This window comes from Phalacrocorax aristotelis, chromosome 1 (genome assembly GCF_949628215.1).
Source record: "Phalacrocorax aristotelis chromosome 1, bGulAri2.1, whole genome shotgun sequence".
Classification (NCBI taxonomy): domain Eukaryota; kingdom Metazoa; phylum Chordata; class Aves; order Suliformes; family Phalacrocoracidae; genus Phalacrocorax; species Phalacrocorax aristotelis.
This window is the reverse complement of record NC_134276.1, coordinates 179,277,287-179,293,870: the sequence shown is the minus strand read 5'-3', so window position 1 is coordinate 179,293,870 and position 16,584 is coordinate 179,277,287. Positions and strand designations below refer to the sequence as shown.

At 45.9% G+C, this 16,584-nt stretch overlaps 2 protein-coding genes across 4 annotated transcripts; one reads left to right on the top strand and one right to left on the bottom strand.

Annotated features, from left to right (window-relative positions):
• Positions 1-945: 945 nt before the first annotated feature.
• On the bottom strand, positions 946-1,792 carry LRRC10 (leucine rich repeat containing 10). Its single transcript, XM_075115957.1, has one exon. The coding sequence runs from the start codon at positions 1,780-1,782 to the stop codon at positions 946-948; it is 837 nt and encodes a 278-aa protein (XP_074972058.1). The 5' UTR covers positions 1,783-1,792.
• A 4,637-nt stretch (positions 1,793-6,429) lies between these two features.
• Positions 6,430-15,804, top strand: LOC142051597 (cathepsin E-A-like). 3 transcript variants are annotated; one of them, XM_075080821.1, is made up of 9 exons: positions 6,430-6,525; positions 6,698-6,875; positions 9,978-10,095; positions 10,589-10,707; positions 11,135-11,334; positions 11,991-12,113; positions 12,791-12,935; positions 15,439-15,537; positions 15,623-15,804. In XM_075080821.1, the coding sequence occupies exons 1-9, from the start codon at positions 6,470-6,472 to the stop codon at positions 15,800-15,802; spliced, it is 1,218 nt and encodes a 405-aa protein (XP_074936922.1). In that variant the 5' UTR covers positions 6,430-6,469; the 3' UTR covers positions 15,803-15,804. The 3 variants fall into 3 exon arrangements, with proteins under 3 accessions (XP_074936922.1, XP_074936924.1, XP_074936923.1); XM_075080822.1 differs by lacking the exon at positions 6,430-6,525 and adding an exon at positions 7,622-7,859 and having other exon boundaries at positions 6,813-6,875; XM_075080823.1 differs by lacking the exons at positions 9,978-10,095; positions 10,589-10,707.
• Positions 15,805-16,584: the final 780 nt, after the last annotated feature.

The following is a 16,584-nucleotide window of genomic DNA, read 5'->3' as shown; positions in this document are numbered from 1 at the left end:
AAAAAAAAAAAAGTTTAGTGCATTTCCAAGGGAATCTGAACAGGTCTGAGTTGCAAACTGTAGAAATATCCAGCTGAAGTGAACTGAGTAAGGTTCGCCTCAGTTTCTGTGCAAGCCTATAGCGGCAGGCTTCCAGCCCTGGGTTTTATTTGTGCAAGTTTACCTTTGCAGCTTTCATGGGTTTTCTGTTTTAGTCAGGCTTTGATTTTCTTCTTTGCTATTGCGTGAAAACTCGGCGTGTTCGGCTGCCCTTACAGGCAGCGTTGTTGGTAATATAAAAACTAGCAGCAAAGCCTCCAGCTTTCCTCACCATCATTTAAAATGCTGCTTGGCGGTAACAAAACAAGAGCGGTTGCTAATTTTCCAGGAAGAAGGCAGCAGCGGTAAGAGGAGAGCCTGCTGGTACGTATGCGCCGTTTCCTTGATAGCGCAGCCAGGGCCCTGCTGCTGCTTCCCATGTGGCAGGCAGGGAAACCTTCAAGCTGCTGCTGGGTTTCAGATAAGTCATCTGAGGCAAATGCTGTGGGTTACTTTAGAGGCGTGACTCTCAGCAGCGATCACCTTGAACAGTGGCAACACCTCAGCAAGGTGAAAGGGAGGAAAGTGAGCCCATGGGCTTCCCGTGGGAGAAGAGCAGCAAGTCCATGCCCCGTACAATCCACCCACTGAAAGCATCTAAACCGTGTCTTCATCTATGTGAACTCTTGAGTGGTTCCTGTATGGGAGGAGGGGGAAAGGAAGGAATTCTTTGCTCAAGAGAGTGCTGGGTGCTGCGTGAAAGGGGGGTGTCTGTACAGAGAGTGTTGCTGTCACCTAGGTCTAAACTGGTGCACCTACTCCTGAAGACTAGCCAGGTGGCATGGTGCTCCCTGGACGTCAGCAAGTGAGGGAGAGGTTGGGGGGCGTTGTGGGTGCGCTGTCTTTGCCAGCATGGGTGGCTGAGCATCAGCAGGGCTCAGCTTCTGGCTCAGGCTTGGTGGGAGGAGGTGGTGATGGTCTCTCATCGAGTGTGATTTCTATCACCGCCCCGGACCGCTTGCGGGGCTCAGGGGACTCCTCTGACCATCTCCCCACCCTGCGCACCCCTTTGGCCACCTTGGGTGCATTTCTGCAGGGGTTGTGGTCGTAGATCACCAGCTTCAGGCCAGGGAGGTGAGCCAGGCTGGGGAAGTACCGGATGGAATTGCGATCCACGTCGATCACCTCCAGAAAAGGCATGTCCAGGAGCACGGGGGGGAACTCGGACAACAGGTTGCCTGAGAGCCAGATGGTGCGCAGCTCCTGCAGGCACCGCAGCTGGGTGGGGAGCGTGCGCAATGCGTTGGAGCCGGCGTGCAGGGTCTTGAGCAGGCTGAGCTCACACACCACTTCGGGCAGGCACTGCAGGCAGTTGGACTCGATCCAGAGGGTCTTGAGGTTCTGCAGGAGCCTCAGCTCAAGGGGCAGGCTGCAGAGCTTGTTGTTGCCCAGGTAGAGGATGCACAGCTGCTTCAGTGTGCACACGACCAGGGGCAGTGCTTTGAAGTTGTTGAAGTCCAGTGCCAGGATCTGCAGGTTTTGCAGCTGCTCCAGCTCAGGGGGCAGATAGTTCAAGTTGTTGTCGCTCAGATACAGCTTGACCAGTTCTGTAAAAGAGCAAATGTGCGGAGGCAGCCGCCTCAGCTGCCTGCCACTCAGATCCACTGTTTTATCCACTGGCATTTCTTCTAGGTCTTCCAGAAGGTACTTCTGGCACTCGTCAGAGGGCACAAAAGCAGCTATGGCTTTCAGACTGTTGCCCATCCCAGGACGTTCTTTGCTTGGGGATCGCTGGGACTGCAAGGGACAGGGGCCTGCCGTGGTCTTCTCTGGCTGTGCACTGGCCTGCTGGTAACTCCGTCTTCCCAATATAAGGCTCTGTTTACATGGCACCAGCCATTAATCTCAAGGGCTCTGAAATGTTTCTGATAACTGAATGAGTGTTTGGTGACGGGGATTACGGACAGGACGACTCGGAGTGCAGGTCTCCCTCGCTCCCCCCTCAAAAACATTCCTTCTTGCCTCTTCCCACACACTACAGACATTGTCCGATTTTGCCCCTAACCATCACCCCGATGCCCTGGCCCCTCACCTCTCGCTCCGGCCATGCTGTCTGTCCAGCCAGTGCTGGCTGCAGGGATTGGCTCGGGAAAGTACACACCACAGAAGACCAAATTTTTAAACTCGGATGTTTAGCTTTCATGAAACTTTCAGCAGAAATGTCGGATGTATTCGAATTGTTGTTTAAAATGCCTGTCAAGACTTGAATGGCTTTCCAGACAAGTGGTACTTTTAGGGGTTTACTTTGCAAGGTGCCAAATACATAATTTCAGAGTGTAACCTGCTGCTCAGTACTTATCTTAAACCTTTAACACAAATACTTGGCAAACTGCTATCTTGAGCTGTTCTACTATTTATGTTCCTAATCTAACAGTGTTTACTATAGCTTCTGGCACTTTTGACTGTGTAGGGCCTTTTTCATTACATTGTGTTTTGCTTCTTGTCTGAATTCCCATTTAATACGCTCACTATCACAACCTGCCAAGGCTGTTCTCCGGCCACCTTCCAACCGTGCTACTGCAGTTCCCGTGTCCGTATCAAAACCTGGCAAGGAACTGCCACGGACTTAATTCCATCAAGATTCTCGCTTGTTATGAGCAAGATAAATACAATGTTAAAAGTTTAGATGTGACAGTGTAAACTGTTTCACTCCTCTCTCAGCAAGACCCGTTGCCATTCAGGTCAGGAGCACCTCTGATTTCTAGGAGGAGCCTTCCCGTGTCTAGGCACCTCTGCGTACTTTGGCTTCTGGAGCTGCTGCTGGTTTAAGTTTTCTTGGGGATTGTCCCACCTGCGTGTGGAAAGCTGGCAGAGTGTTTTAAGGTGAAACAGCCTTTCCAGTAGCTGGCTCTGCTTTGATATTTACATCTCATTGCTGTCATTTTCCGCACTTACCCTCCCATTTAGGGAGGATACTTTATTCAAACAATCTGCAGTTGGTTTCTCGGCATTAGCTGCTACATAACCAAAATATGTGATTGCCGAGAGCCACATATTCTTGGAAAAACAAAAGGCAGAACAAACAGAAGATTGAGAAAAAGGCAATATCGAACAGTTAAGGTGGCCTCTGGTCAAATCTGGTAACACAGATTTGTATTACCATTGCATGATTTCAAAGGTAAAGCAGCTCTTAGCTATCAATTTTGTATTGGCTCTAGGATGTTTACTAGTCTTTCACTGCAAGACAAATGGCTTTGCCTTGCAGCAGTGATGGTATGAAGGCTGTATGGAGGGTTTCCTGGGGGAGGAGAACACCCGAGAGGGCATCTGGGGGCCAATATTGCAGCAGGGTGGAGAACAGCAAGTGCTGTGACCTGAGTGCCATAAAATAGGTTTTGGACGGAGAAGCTGGGCAGAATATCAAGCCTGGAGAACAAAGCTATGTCGCAGTCATCTGTGGCCGTGCTGTGGCAGAGAGGTGCTGAAAATACTCTCTCTCACGACAGAAGGCGGGACATGCTGGGCACAGCATGCCAGCAGCAAGAGCCGGTTCACGCTAAATAAGCATCTCAGAGTAGCCACTTCTTTATTGCTTTAACACTACGTGCCCTGTCAGAGGACTGCCGTGGGGAATGTGTCATTCCTGGATTTTGCAGGGTGTCCTTTTCCAAGCAGTTACACTGGAATGAGATCTGACTTTTAAGAAAACATTCCCATGGCCCTCAGCAGGTTTTTGTATTTGTTTCCATTTCTAAGCACCTGCGGCACACCTAAAGGCAAGGCTCCCCGCCGTGTTGAGACACTGTATGTTTTAGGTGTGGAAAAGCAAATGCATTTGGTGTAGATAATAATGAATTTACATCATTGGCAAAGATATGTCCCTTAAGCAAATCCCTTCAGATAACCTGCTGATCAGAACAACATAAAAGCCTGAGTAAGAATATATTAATAACATAGTTTAGGTACATTTTTCTTTATAATCCAGATGGAGACAAACATATTTGCAATATACCTTATGTCTATAGACACAGACACGTATATATTTTTTCTACTTGAATTATTTCGTCTTCATGAAACCTTTAAGCTGCAGACAACTATTTCTTAGGGATCCTCTGCATTGTAGTTTAATCATTATTCCAGCTTATCAAAAAAAGTCACGATGACCTTTTGTTGCTGCATTTTGTACCTCTGTTGGCTAAATGAATGTCTGCTTGGAACACAAGGTGAGATCAGGGTATTTAGGAAAAAAATAACCTTTGTGTGGTGGGATAATAAAGGGATACATTTGCAATAAAATGAAAACAAACTTCATCCTTCTGAGAATCAGTGACTCAGTGGAGGCTCTGAGGCAACGGCAGTCTCCTCAGTAGACCTAGGGTGGTGTTTTGAAAGCCACTTCACATCTTCAAAGTTATCCTGATGCCCTCCAACAGGAGCATTCATGACTTCCCAGAACCATTTGTGGCATTTGAGGAAAAGTTCAAGCGATAAAGGCGCTCAGCACAGGCATTGTCTTGCTCTTGTCAAAGCGACACTGCCCTACCAGAGGGCATGACATCTGCTCTGCTGCGCGTCAAGCGGCACGTGGAGGCTCCTTGAGAAATGCCTCTGCTTTCTGAAAGTTCACAATGACCGCAGCTTTTGCTTCCCATTTCCAGCACCCAGCTCCTGCAGCTCGGTGGCTGCGACATCTGCGGGACAGAAAACGTGGTTGCTTACTGAGAACAGGTGTAAAACCTCTGAGTCCAGAAGAAACAGGGAACACTGCTCAGGGCTAGACAATTAAAAAAAAAAAATCACAGTAAAACAGAAATCAATAGAAAAGCTACGTGTTATTATTCCTGTATTTTTTGAGACTTCTTTTTTTTAAGAAAAGCCCCATTAGAATAGAGATACCGGTGCTTTTTCAGATCCAAAGCTCTGCACGCAGCTGTGTGATGACACCAGGCTCAGCCTTTGCTGAGAGCAGGTTGTGTAGCCCTCACAATTCTGGAGATAAGTTTGAAAAAGCAAGTAATGTTTTTCAAAATCCACGGGACTAATGAAGAGAGTTCTAAAATTGTTGATTTTAAGCCTGTCATGCCCCTCCTCAATCAGCCGGACATAACAAGGACAGAGGCTTAAAGGAATAGTTTTTAACAATGTCTTTAGCATGTGCTTGTAATGATTTACTTTACATTTATTTAAATCCTGTGACAGGCATTTAGACCCCTGCTTCACTCACAAATGCCATGTGTTTGGTTTTTTTTCTTCTGTTTCTTTCTGGATGGGAGCATTGCCGCCAGAGCAGATGATGACTCCTGCCTCCTCCATGTTCTTGACATTCATTCTTTGCGACACGCTGTCACACATTTGCTCTCTTTTGGAGGGATTACTTAGTTCCAGTTCACCTTCACGTGGTTAGCAGTCTAATTTAAACTAAAGCAATGTATTGCAAGGCAATAATCATTATTGCTCTTTTCCCAGCATCCTAGCTGGGTCTTTTGAACAAAAATGGCCTATTAGTCAAATTTAGCCTTAATGTATGCTAGGCTGCAGTATGTAATTGCTCACTGCACTTTCTCATGCAGAGGAAAGATTCAAAAAGTCTCGTAAGTAAATTGCAGACTCAGTGCTAATCTTCCTCCCAGGCAGCTAATGGATTTGGGGTTGCTCTCTGTCAGATCAGAGTCTCTTTTTGACACCATTATTTTCCTGCCAGCTTAACTGGCAACCTAAGTGTCAGGCAGGGGTGGGAACCACTAACCTCAGGAAACTCGCAGGAAAATAAACCCAAGCGAGAGCTTCCACATGTCTTGCTGAAATGTGTACAAAACCACTGGCTGTTTATTACCGTATGCTGCAGCCTGTCATGCTTTTTACTTTTAAGACCCATTTTTTTGGGGTGGCAATCACACCTATTTTTAGACTGGAGCTTGCCCATAAATAGGGAATTAAACTTCAGTTGTTAGGGGATGACTTATCACAACCCTATCAAACGTCTGTCTGCTCAGCCCTGCTGAAATGCCTCCATGTAAAAGGGAAATGGTTATATATTATGTCCTCTTTCTCTGCATTGGACACTTCTGGGCCACTTGTCACTAAAGCAAGCTTGGAAAGCAACTTACTCAGAGGGAGCCAGGCAAGTCCTTGGACTGCCTTCTCTTTCTCATGCTAACAGGAGCCAAGCTCACCCCATTTATTATATTTATGTAGAAGACATTAAGGATTGTTAGTAAAATGTCTATTTGGTCTAGACTGTGCCCTGGTTATCTATGCCTTAGTAGCTTCACTGGACACTGATATTTGCACAATCCAGCGGTTACTCTGAGAGCAAATTAATTGGTTTCCTGCCAAAGCACTGACCTCCTGTGATTGATCAACCTGGCGAATGACCCTCTACTGACAACGGGGTATAAAAAAGGGACTTCTGAGTAAATGAGTGTCATTAGACTCTGAACCGCTTGGAGCCATGAGGGTGATACTGTTGGCTATGGTTTACATCCCCTTCACTGTGGCCGTGGAACGGTAAGAAAACATGTCTAGCATCACTGACGCGTGTCTCAGCTGGCTTCCTGGGGTGACCCGTGCTTGTTGCTACCTGAGGTCTCACAAAAGAAACAAATCTTTTTAAAAGAGTGTATGAGAACTCTAGAAAGGAGAGCCAGTTAATTTTTATGTGTTTACTTTATTTGTGTAGAATCCCTCTCATTCGATTCAAATCTATCAAGAAACAGCTGAAGGAAAAGGGAGAATTAGAGGAATTCTGGAGGAATCACCATCCTGACATTTTTGCCCGGAGGTACCTGCATTGCTTCCCTGCAGATATCGCTTTATCCGTAGGAACCACTTCAGAAATGCTGTATGATTACATGAATGTAAGTACAGTCCTGGTAATGCAATCATAAGGACTTGCTGTTCTCTTGAAGGCAGATTTTTTTCCCAGCACATTTGAAATCTAGTCTCTCAATGAAGTTACAGGGCTTGAGATGGCTCATTGCTCTACTCTATAAATACTAAATCATAAAAAATTAGTTTACTGGTCTGCAAAGTAAAGCATGTATGGATCTAGGTTAGCATGGGTGGGACCTGAGTGGAAAGCTGGTGTAATCTAGCAGTGGTAGTCCTGTGACAAGTTTTATTTTTGTATAGATGTGTGTTGGACTTGGTTGGGTCGCCAAGCAAATATGGAGGGTTTGTCTGTATCAATCTTGGTTCAGGATTGGGTTTTTAGTAGCAGAATCGGATTACTTCATTTAGCTATATTCCATTTTCAGAAGCTTGGATGTTTGCATGTTATAAAAAATCCCCCAAATCTCATTTATTTGGAGTGGGGTCATAAATTGGTGATAACGAAGACCCAAGAAGAGTTTTTATTTTATTTCTTTTATCTCCTGAGCTTAAGGTCTGTTAAATATTTGAGACTGACCTGGGTCTCACACTCACCTGGCGGAATTTACCCTTTAACCTGAGAAAGGAAAAATATGAGTTTCACTGGATCTCACAGAGGCAAGTCACCAGACCAACCATTTCGTAAATTGTCTTTCTTGGGCTTAGCATTTTGTCCATTTGGTTGGTCTCTGTTTTCTGTTTTCTTCAGTTTTTCTGTTATGTTTATCTAAAGGAAAGCTAAGTTGCAGAAATGTTGCAGAGGCTGCATCTGAACAGGGAAGGGAAAGCCGAATTAATTCAGCAAGGACTTTCTGACACTTGAGGGTCATAAAGGAATATGTCAAGAGGAGCTAGAGATGTGTGTGAAGAAGAACAAAGGAGACCGAAAAATTTCAGCCTGCTCTAAACTATATCAAAGAGGGATAAACACCAAAATAACAAATGAAAATCCACTTCCTCAGCAAAGACAGGTAGCACCAGGAACATCTTTGTGGAGGTTTCAGTGTGGTGTGTTTATGGGGGTTTTGAGGTTTGTCTTTTTTTTTTTTGAACCAACATGAGTTAGACCTGCCTCACTTTACAGATTAATTCATAAAGGTTTGCTTAATACAGGAAGGAATAAAATCCTACTGTATATCTGGATATTCTCTTAAATAATGCGCTTGCTTGCCTTGTCATAATTATCTCATTCAGACCGTAAACTCCAGGGTCAGAAACTATATTCACTGTATTAATTAACAAGTATGCACTTGAAGATACATATTAAAATATTTGTATTGCTACAAAAGGCTTGGCACTGGGTATTGCTTTTCTATCTGCATTTGAATTCCAGAAATGCCACTTCCTAAAAATAGGTCTCTCAATGCTGAAGTGCTCTTTCAGGGCCAGATAGGGGCACTTAGACACTTGCATTCAGGATGTGGATAAGCTCTTCACTCCAGCATTCACGTGTTCACAGATTATCTCTACCTTCAATTGGTATCCAAGGACAGTCAGTGGTTTCTTTATCCACTGGATGAACTTTGTTCAGTACATCAGATACAGTCTCTGCAACAGAATTAATTTTTTAACTTGCTAATAGATGACAATTGCAAAGGAAAAAGCCCAGCCACCTGTGCCAGCATTTGTGCAGCCGATCAAAGCCCTCTGGTGCTGGCAGAGGTGGGCTGTGCTGTCTTTGCATCACTAATGTGAAATCACCTGTTGTGGGGAATGGAAGTAAATTTGGTTGGTAGCCAGTCACAAGAGGTGTTCCCCAGGGCTCAGTGTTGTGGCCAGACTTGTTTAATATCTTTATCAATGATCTGGATGAGGGGATCAAGTGCACCTTCAGTAAGTTTGCAGAAGACACCAAGTTGGGCAGGAGTGTTGATCTGCTTGAGGGTAGGAAGGTTCTACAGAGGGATCTGGACAGGCTGGATCATTGGGCTGAGGCCAATTGTATGAGGTTTAACAAGGCCAAGTGCTGGGTCCTGCACTTCAGTCACAACAACCCCATGCAACGCTACAGGCTTGGGGAGGAGTGGCTGGAAAGCTGTCCTGCAGAAAAGGACCTGGGGGTGGTGTTCAACAGCAGGCTGAACATGAGCCAGCAGTGTGCCCAGGTGGCCAAGGCGGCCAACAGCATCCTGGCTTGTATCAGGAATAGTGTGGCCAGCAGGAGTAGGGAAGTGATCTTGCCCCTGTACCCAGCACTGGTGGGGCCGCACATTGAATACTATGTTCAGTTTTGGGCTCCTCAGTGCAAGAGGAAAATTGTGGTGCTGGAGCATGTCCAGAGAAGGGCAACAAAGCTGGTGAAGGGTCTGGAGAACAAGACTGATGAGGAGAGGTTGAGGGAGCTGGGGTTGTTTAGCCTGGAGAAGAGGAGGCTGAGGGGAGACCTTCTCGCTCTCTGCAACTACCTGAAAGGAGGTTGTAGTGAGGTGGGTGTTGGTCTCTTCTCCCAAGTAATAGGACGAGAGGAAATGTCCTCAAGTTGCATCAGGGGAGGTTTAGATTGGATATTGGGAAAACTTTCTTTACTGAAAGAGTGGTCAGTCATCGGAACAGGCTGCCCAGAGAGGTGGTGGAGTCACCATCCCTGGAGGTATTTAAAAGACTTGTAGATGTGGCACTTGGGGACGTGGTTTAGTGGTGGACTTGGCAGTGTGGGTAACAGTTGGACTCAATGATCTTAGAGGTCTTTTCCAACTTAAATAATTCTATGATCCTATGATATCATACTGACATCAGCAGGGAGCTGCCTGAAAGCCTGTGTGGTCATGTAAGAGCTTCATCTTGGAGCTGACTTTGTCACCACTGAAATCGGTGCAAGATGGCTCGTTGACTTCATGGCGAACATGACTGAGCATTTGCTTAAAAGGCTTTAAAAATGCTGTACTGTTAAGCAGGCAGCTGGAGGGAAATCTGCTGCCCACAGCCACTTGTGGAGCCAGACACGCTTCCCTATGGCGTGCATTTACGTTTAGCTGAAATTGCATCAAACCCCCTGAGAATGCATTGCATGATGCTCCTGAGTCTGCTTTTCCCTTAGGAATAGCTCACCAGGAGGCAGGTCAGGGCTGACCAGGTTGTTTCTCTCCCAGGCGCAGTACTACGGAGTTGTGAGCGTTGGCACACCACCACAGAGGTTCACCGTTGTGTTTGACACCGGCTCCTCCAATTTTTGGGTCCCTTCTGCTTATTGTATCAGTGAAGCGTGCAGTAAGAAACATTACCCTCCCTTAAGCTCCTTGTGACTCGGGTACCTTGACCATTTCTCCTTTCCCAAGGAGCTTGTCTGCAGCAGGTATTTGGGAGGGCAGGATCTGGAGCATCCCAAAGGGCCTTGCTACCCTCCCAGGCTTGCTCCTCCATCTCTGCTCCTCTGCGCTGCCTTGCAGCCGGCTGCAGCTGCCAAACATCCCTCTGCACCACAAGGTGCCTGATATAAAAGGCATGAAAATAAACCTGGGAGAGCTACAAATAGCAGTGGAAATGCCCATTTTGGTTTTGATTTGTCTTTAAAACCCAAAAAAACCCCTCTGAGGTACAGAAAAACAGGGGTGCCTGTGGGGGAACAAGCACCTCCATCGACACCTTCCTTGTAAGACAAGGGAAAATCAGCCTTGCCTGCATCTTGGCTGGCTCTGCATCAGGGAGCTGGCGCAGTGCTGGGAACTCCCCATAGTGCACAGGTGTCATTTGTTTTGTGTAGGGGTGCACCAGAAATTTAAGTCCTTTCTGTCGGATTCATATGAGCATGGAGGGGAAGCTTTCTCCTTGCAGTACGGCACTGGACAGCTTCTGGGCATTGCTGGCAAAGACACGCTGCAGGTGAGCCTCCACCTAAAATGGGCGTCAGCCTCCAGATAACTCTTTTCAGGGCAGTTCAGATACTGGCCTTGCCCTGGAAGACCTTGCCTGGTTCAGGCAAGGGCAGTGCGAGGTCCCACCAAGCTGGGTGCTGAGAGGTGTGGGTGCTGCTCTGGCTTTGGGCTATCCTGACAAATCCCTAAAATTTGATTTTGCATTTCTGCTTCTCTCCTTGGGTCCTGTCCTGGGTTTATGAAAAAACATCCACAGAATTAAGATATTAAAAGGAATTGGTGCATCCTACCCAACAAATGGGCACCTGCTATGTTGATGCAAGTCACAGCAGGATATCTAGGCTTTATAAATGGAATTAATCCATTGATATGGATCTGAATGTGACTAATTTCTTGTAACTGATGGTGTCTTTACTTTCACTTGCACCAAACAGATAAGTAACATCTCCATCAAGGGACAGGACTTTGGCGAGTCGGTGTTTGAGCCAGGAACAACCTTTGCCTTTGCTCACTTTGATGGTGTGTTGGGCTTGGGCTATCCCTCCTTAGTAGTGGGCAATGCTCTGCCTGTGTTTGACAGCATCATGAACCAGCAGCTGGTAGAAGAGCCGGTCTTCTCTTTCTATCTGAGAAGGTCAGTCTTTAAAGTGACACTGCCAAAAAGAAGCAAATCTATTTTAATTGTTGAGGCAACTGTGTATTTGTATAAATCTTCAATTCTAGAAAGTAGTTTCCCTGATTTCTTTTTTTTTTTTCAATTTGACGCTGAAAAATATGGAGTGAAAAGGAATAACATGCTGGGGAGGACCATCAATTTTTGGACAGAGAGTTATTCTTGTTGGAGATGGTTATAAACAAAAGAGAAGCTCCCAGCTCAGACTCACCATTTCTGAGTCGGCAGAGGTTTCCTTCTGGCCAGTGGAGATGAACAGAAATGCTGTGCTACACCCAAGTAGCCACATTTCAGAAAGGAAATATTGTTACCTCATCTGGACCTAGCTGTAACTCCACCAATTTATCTAGTGTTTACTCTGAGGTGAGAATAGCAACTGGCTTAACCTGCTCATTATGCCTATCTTAGCCCTCGGCAGCCTACAGTAAGTCTTCTCAGCGGTTGCTCAGAGGCTCTGGGTTGGGTCATCTGCAGTTATAATTTAGAAATAATCTCTTTAAGCCACCCATATCTGAATTTAGAAAGGGCTCTGACTTGTCTTTTGCTTTTTAACTGTAATCTCATCAGCACATGCTGGCACACTCCCACATCTGTGTTAACCTGTCTTCTGCTTTCAGAGGAGATGATACCGAGAATGGTGGTGAGTTGATCCTGGGGGGGATAGATCATTCCCTCTACAAAGGTTCAATCCACTGGGTCCCAGTCACCGAGAAAAGCTACTGGCAAATACACCTGAACAAGTATGTATGTATGTATGAAATACCTGGTGGAATTAATCTCCCCAGGTAAAACCTGCAGAGACAGAAACGCCTAGTGATACAGATGCAGGAGGACTTGGCTGCAGTGTTTTACCCTTCTGCTTTTCAAAGAGAAGGTTCACCAGGATGAGACCGGGGTTTATTAGCTCTCTAAATCTACTGTACATGGGTAGCTGGTTTCTGGAAGAGCACATTAATATGTTTTAATATGATACACCAGTTGTCAAGTTGATTCTTGGTAGACTATTCAGTTAAGAGGTTAAGGCAGCCAGGAACTGAACCCAGCTCCAGGTCCTGCTCTCATCTTTCCTGTTAACCTTGGTCAAAGTGGTCAGCGTGCCTTTGGTCCTCCTGCTCCACAAATTGTTGAGGACACACACCTGTGAGTGAGGACAAATTCATCAGCAGGCAACAAAGGGTTAGGGTTGTAGGAGTCCTGAGAGAGAAAAGTGGCTCAACAAATGATAAGTCTTCCTCATACTGTTTCCTTTCATTACTTTCTTGTCTTTTAAAGACGCTCTTTTCTTCTAAGACTGGGAAAGCTTGGCAACTAGTTTTAACTTCAGACCATACTCTAGTACTTTAGCTAGCAGTAATATGCTTCTTCAGTCACAGTGTATATGCCATTTGCTTAAAGATGCTTTGTTTTTCACTTGCAGCATAAAGATCCAGGGCCGGGTGGCGTTTTGCTCCCACGGCTGTGAAGCCATCGTTGACTCAGGCACTTCTCTTATCACCGGCCCCTCTTCACAAATCAGGCGATTACAGGAGTATATTGGGGCAAGCCCATCACATACTGGAGAGGTAAAAACTATACAGCCAGAAAACAGCCAGAGAGGAAGAGGAACTGGTATTTGGTCCAAAGAGCTTATAGGGTGGGAAAATAACTGAAATAATTGCTCAGAAAGGTCTCAGCGAAAGCCTTGTTTCCAGGACAGCACTGAACTCAAAGCCATGCTGGTTTTGACCTGTCTGCCTTACTGCCCCAGCCCTCCTTCTAGGTGTCCACTTCCTCTCCTGTACTCATCAGTACTGGTGTGTAAGGAAATAATGGGGGCACCACTTTGCATTGATCCATACTCTACATCAGAGATAATTTTCTTTTGGCAAATCAGAGGAGCAGTTCCTTTCAAAGCCCCTGGCTATAGCCTTTAGCTCGCTCAAGCCAGGAGGGGTTAGTGCTGATGGCTAGCCCTGTCAGCACTGAATGGAAAGGGAAAGGTATTGTCATTGCAGGCCCACAATGGTTCCACTGACAGGACCTCTCACTGTCTGCTTGCAGCAGAGCAGGTGGTGTCGTGCTGGGGCTCCCAGCAGGGACGCGTATCCATGATGCTCGCAGTGCTGCCTCCTGGCAGATGAGCCGTGGGTTGCAGGACAGACCTCACTGTCTCTTATTCTCCCTCCTGAACTTTATTCCTGTCTCCTCACTGTTTTTCCTCTCTCCTGTGTCCCCCTTTCTGGCGCTCCCCACCGGTCCTCCCCGTCCCTGCCTGCCCACTGAAAAGCACCACCACCTCCTCCAGCAGGCCGTAACGGCCTTGGTGTATCACTTCATGGCCTCTCTGGCCCCGCACCTGCAGTCCCCAGCCCCCTGTGCCTCTCTGGGGTGCTTGCATGAGCTGAGGTTGCTCAAGGTAGGTTAGGCTTTCCCACTGCCTTGCCTGCGGGCTGGGCTGGGATGTTTCTCTGCCACCCTTCGCATTGCTCCACTGGCAATTTTCAGATGGCATGACCGAACCTTTGTAACACCTAAAGCATTGAGATAACGAGCCCGAGACAGCTAAACCCACCCACCTCCAGGAAGAGAGCAGCTTATTTTTACTGTGCCTTCTTGCTGGCCCTTGGCTGACTCCCATGGGTAATTACCCCGTCACCACAGTTCCAGTGCCCCAAGTAAAGCTGCCACGTATGGTTGCTGTTAACTTCGCAGTTGTCTTGATCCTGACACAAAACTGCACTTGGAAGAAAGTTAAGCATGTTACGGTTGGGCAGAGCACTGGGCAAAGATCAAAGACAAAAGTGAACTTTTAATCTGCCTCCTTTTGTAAGAGAAGGACTTGGCGTTGCATCTGTGTAACTTGTGAAGCTTCTGATTCTTTTCCAGTTAAACCTTAAATTTTGTTTTTATTCAAATTTTCAGCTACATGTCAAACAGTATGCTTTAATAACAAGTTGGTTTTATAATGGTATATATGAATGAATATAGATAAAATATGTTTTCCAATGCATTTATATTAGTGTATTATAAACAAGAAACAGGTCATTGCGGTATAAATTTATAAACTCCAATGCTGACATAAGAGCACTCAGCTAGCATGTCAGGCTGCAAAAAAGAATCCTGAAAATAAGACTTTCTATGACTGTTTTTGTAGCAGCCAGAGACAGGCAGAGTATATTGGCTCCAATTTATCCCAGTGTAAGTGGGTGCATCCATCAGTGATTTTACCAGAACTTTTATCTATTTCCAGCAAGGATTAATTTGTTCTGGATGTACTAGCTATGTAAATGAATTATGTCTTGCTTCTCATATCCTACAAACCATTATACTGTCTTTTTTACCCTTGTCCTCTGTATCCCATGGTTTATTGTGTTCTAATGGTATGGCACCTGAGAAGATTTAACAACAACAACAGCAGTAGAGTCTTCCTTATAGGAAGCCTCTACAACAGTTACCTTAAACACTACAGTTTTCAGCAAAGATCCCTCTGGAGCTTGGAGCATTCTGCAGGGCCATTTAACACACCAGTTGTTTCATGAAATAACTAGAAAGGCCAGGAAATGATCTTCTGTTACTGTAAGTGAATGTATTATTTATGGAAATTAATGGCCATGCCAGAGTTTAGTCCTTCTTCTGCTCTTTACATCCCACTCCAGGGCAGAGTACAAAGCACCATATTCCTCACTGACAATTTTTTCCCTGAAACTATGATGTTACGGGAGGGAGGGAGGTGAGCTGCAACTGTAGGGTGCTCCCTGCATGGGCTGGAGGCAGCTTCGGCCACCCAGCCCTAGCCAGAGCATCGGAAGACTTTTGCTCAGCAACCTTGCTGACACGGGTTCACGTACTCAGTTCTGCTTCTGAGCTGTACAGGGAGGACATCAGAGTGCTCCTTCACCTTGTCCCTTTTGGGGCTCTTGAGGATTTTCATCAGGCCTGCTGGAGGGCAGTGTTGAGCCATAAGTCAGCTTGATGCAGTTTCTCCGTAGTAAATTCACTACTACCTGCCACAAAAGTCTTGAATTCATAGGGCAATACTTAAAAAAAGGCACACCAATCCCATCCCAATCAGTACGTCGCATACAGTTTCTCGTAGACTGCAAAAGACTGTCCAGCTTGCCTCACATAAGCTTCACGATCGGCCACCATGAATACAAGCTGACAGCAGAGCAATACATTGTAAAGGTGCGTATCCGTGGGCTCCCCGCTCCCCTGTCCCTGAGCTGGGGCTGGAGCAGGTAGCTGCAGGGACACGTGCTTTCTCTTCCAGGAATCTACTGAAGATGAAACCTTCTGCGTGAGCGGCTTTCAGTCTCTTGACATCGCCACTCGCACCAGCCCACTCTGGATTTTAGGAGATGTCTTTATGTCTGCGTTTTATTGCATTTTTGACCGTGGGAATGACAGAGTGGGATTTGCAAAAGCTGTTCATAGGAAGGATTACTACTGAGTCGTAATGAAATGATCTTCAACACACGCGTGAAGAAGGACTTTAACCAAAACTCTGGATCTAAATGCAGTCTTGTTTGGGCTTTGGAGTGATCCCTGTCCCAGATTATATAGTTTCATTTAATCTCTGTATGTTTACAATGGAGAAACAGTATTTCCAGAGTAACTGATGGACACCACAGCTCTCAGGATGAAGTGAAAACATCTCAGCACTCAGATTTGCAAAAGAGCAGGAAGGATAAAAATGCTGAACACTGCCAGGCTGACAAGACAGCAGTTATGAGTGGGGGAAACTAATCCCAGTCTGGTCTAGTCTGTGAACCTGTTTTTCTTCTCATGTCCTAGTTTCCACCTCATTTCCTACCACTTTCCTTTTCCTCACCATTTTCCACGGTTGGGGTTTTGTCCACCCTCGTTTCCTTAGTGCCACGTAAATTTTCTTTATATGGGCTTGCTCCAACTGGTTTATATAAAGAAGAATTTGACTGATACCTGTGTGACCACTGATTTCCACTACTGTTCCTTGCACACAATTTCCTGCTCCTTACACCATCTCTCAAAACTGCTTTTTCCCTTGGGTTCATTCTCGCTTCACACTCATACTGCCCCCATACACATGAATAAAACTTAACCAAGAAAAATCTGCTTTGGACTTAGCACTGTTACAGTTTTGATTTATGTTTTCTTACAGCAGTTTCTGTGTGGTGAGGCCGGAGTGGAGGGGAAGGAGCGGTGCAACAATGATTGAAAATCCAGGTTGCTTTGTGGCCTGGAGGGGAGAGA